General features: G+C 35.7%; 1 protein-coding gene across 1 annotated transcript in view; it reads left to right on the forward strand.

Moving 5' to 3' along the window:
- The window catches only part of LOC107565853 (glutamine-rich protein 2-like), a 21,403-nt gene that overhangs the window by 5,409 nt on the left and 15,633 nt on the right, over positions 1-361 (forward strand). Inside the window, 1 exon segment of the mRNA XM_016251141.1 lies at positions 94-179. Coding sequence (XP_016106627.1) covers positions 94-179 — 86 coding nt within the window.

Genomic DNA, 361 nt, shown 5'->3' on the forward strand with positions numbered 1-361 from the left:
TACAAAATTCAAATGTAGTTTTTCAGCCATTTTGACAGCCCTAGTATGTTTGTCTAAGTGTGTTTTGTTTGATATGTTTTGTGATGTCTGTAGAAGAGAGGCAGATTCCTGACCATGTCCCGGAGCAGCTGAATCATCTGAGGACTCTTGTGGACAGTCTTCTAGCAGATAAAGTGAAGGTGTGCGAGAAACACTCACACTGACCATTGTTTTAAAATGAAACTAATAATTACTACACCCTAAACTCCTTTAACCCTATCTTTACATTTTGTTATTATTAGATTTTACGATCCCTTAAGAAGCTGCTTATTTTTACAATTTCTGTAATTATTTAACAGAGCCTCACCTAGACTTCTATTGT

Source organism: Sinocyclocheilus grahami, unplaced genomic scaffold (assembly GCF_001515645.1).
Source record: "Sinocyclocheilus grahami isolate Dianchi unplaced genomic scaffold, SAMN03320097.WGS_v1.1 scaffold1032.1, whole genome shotgun sequence".
NCBI lineage: Eukaryota > Metazoa > Chordata > Actinopteri > Cypriniformes > Cyprinidae > Sinocyclocheilus > Sinocyclocheilus grahami.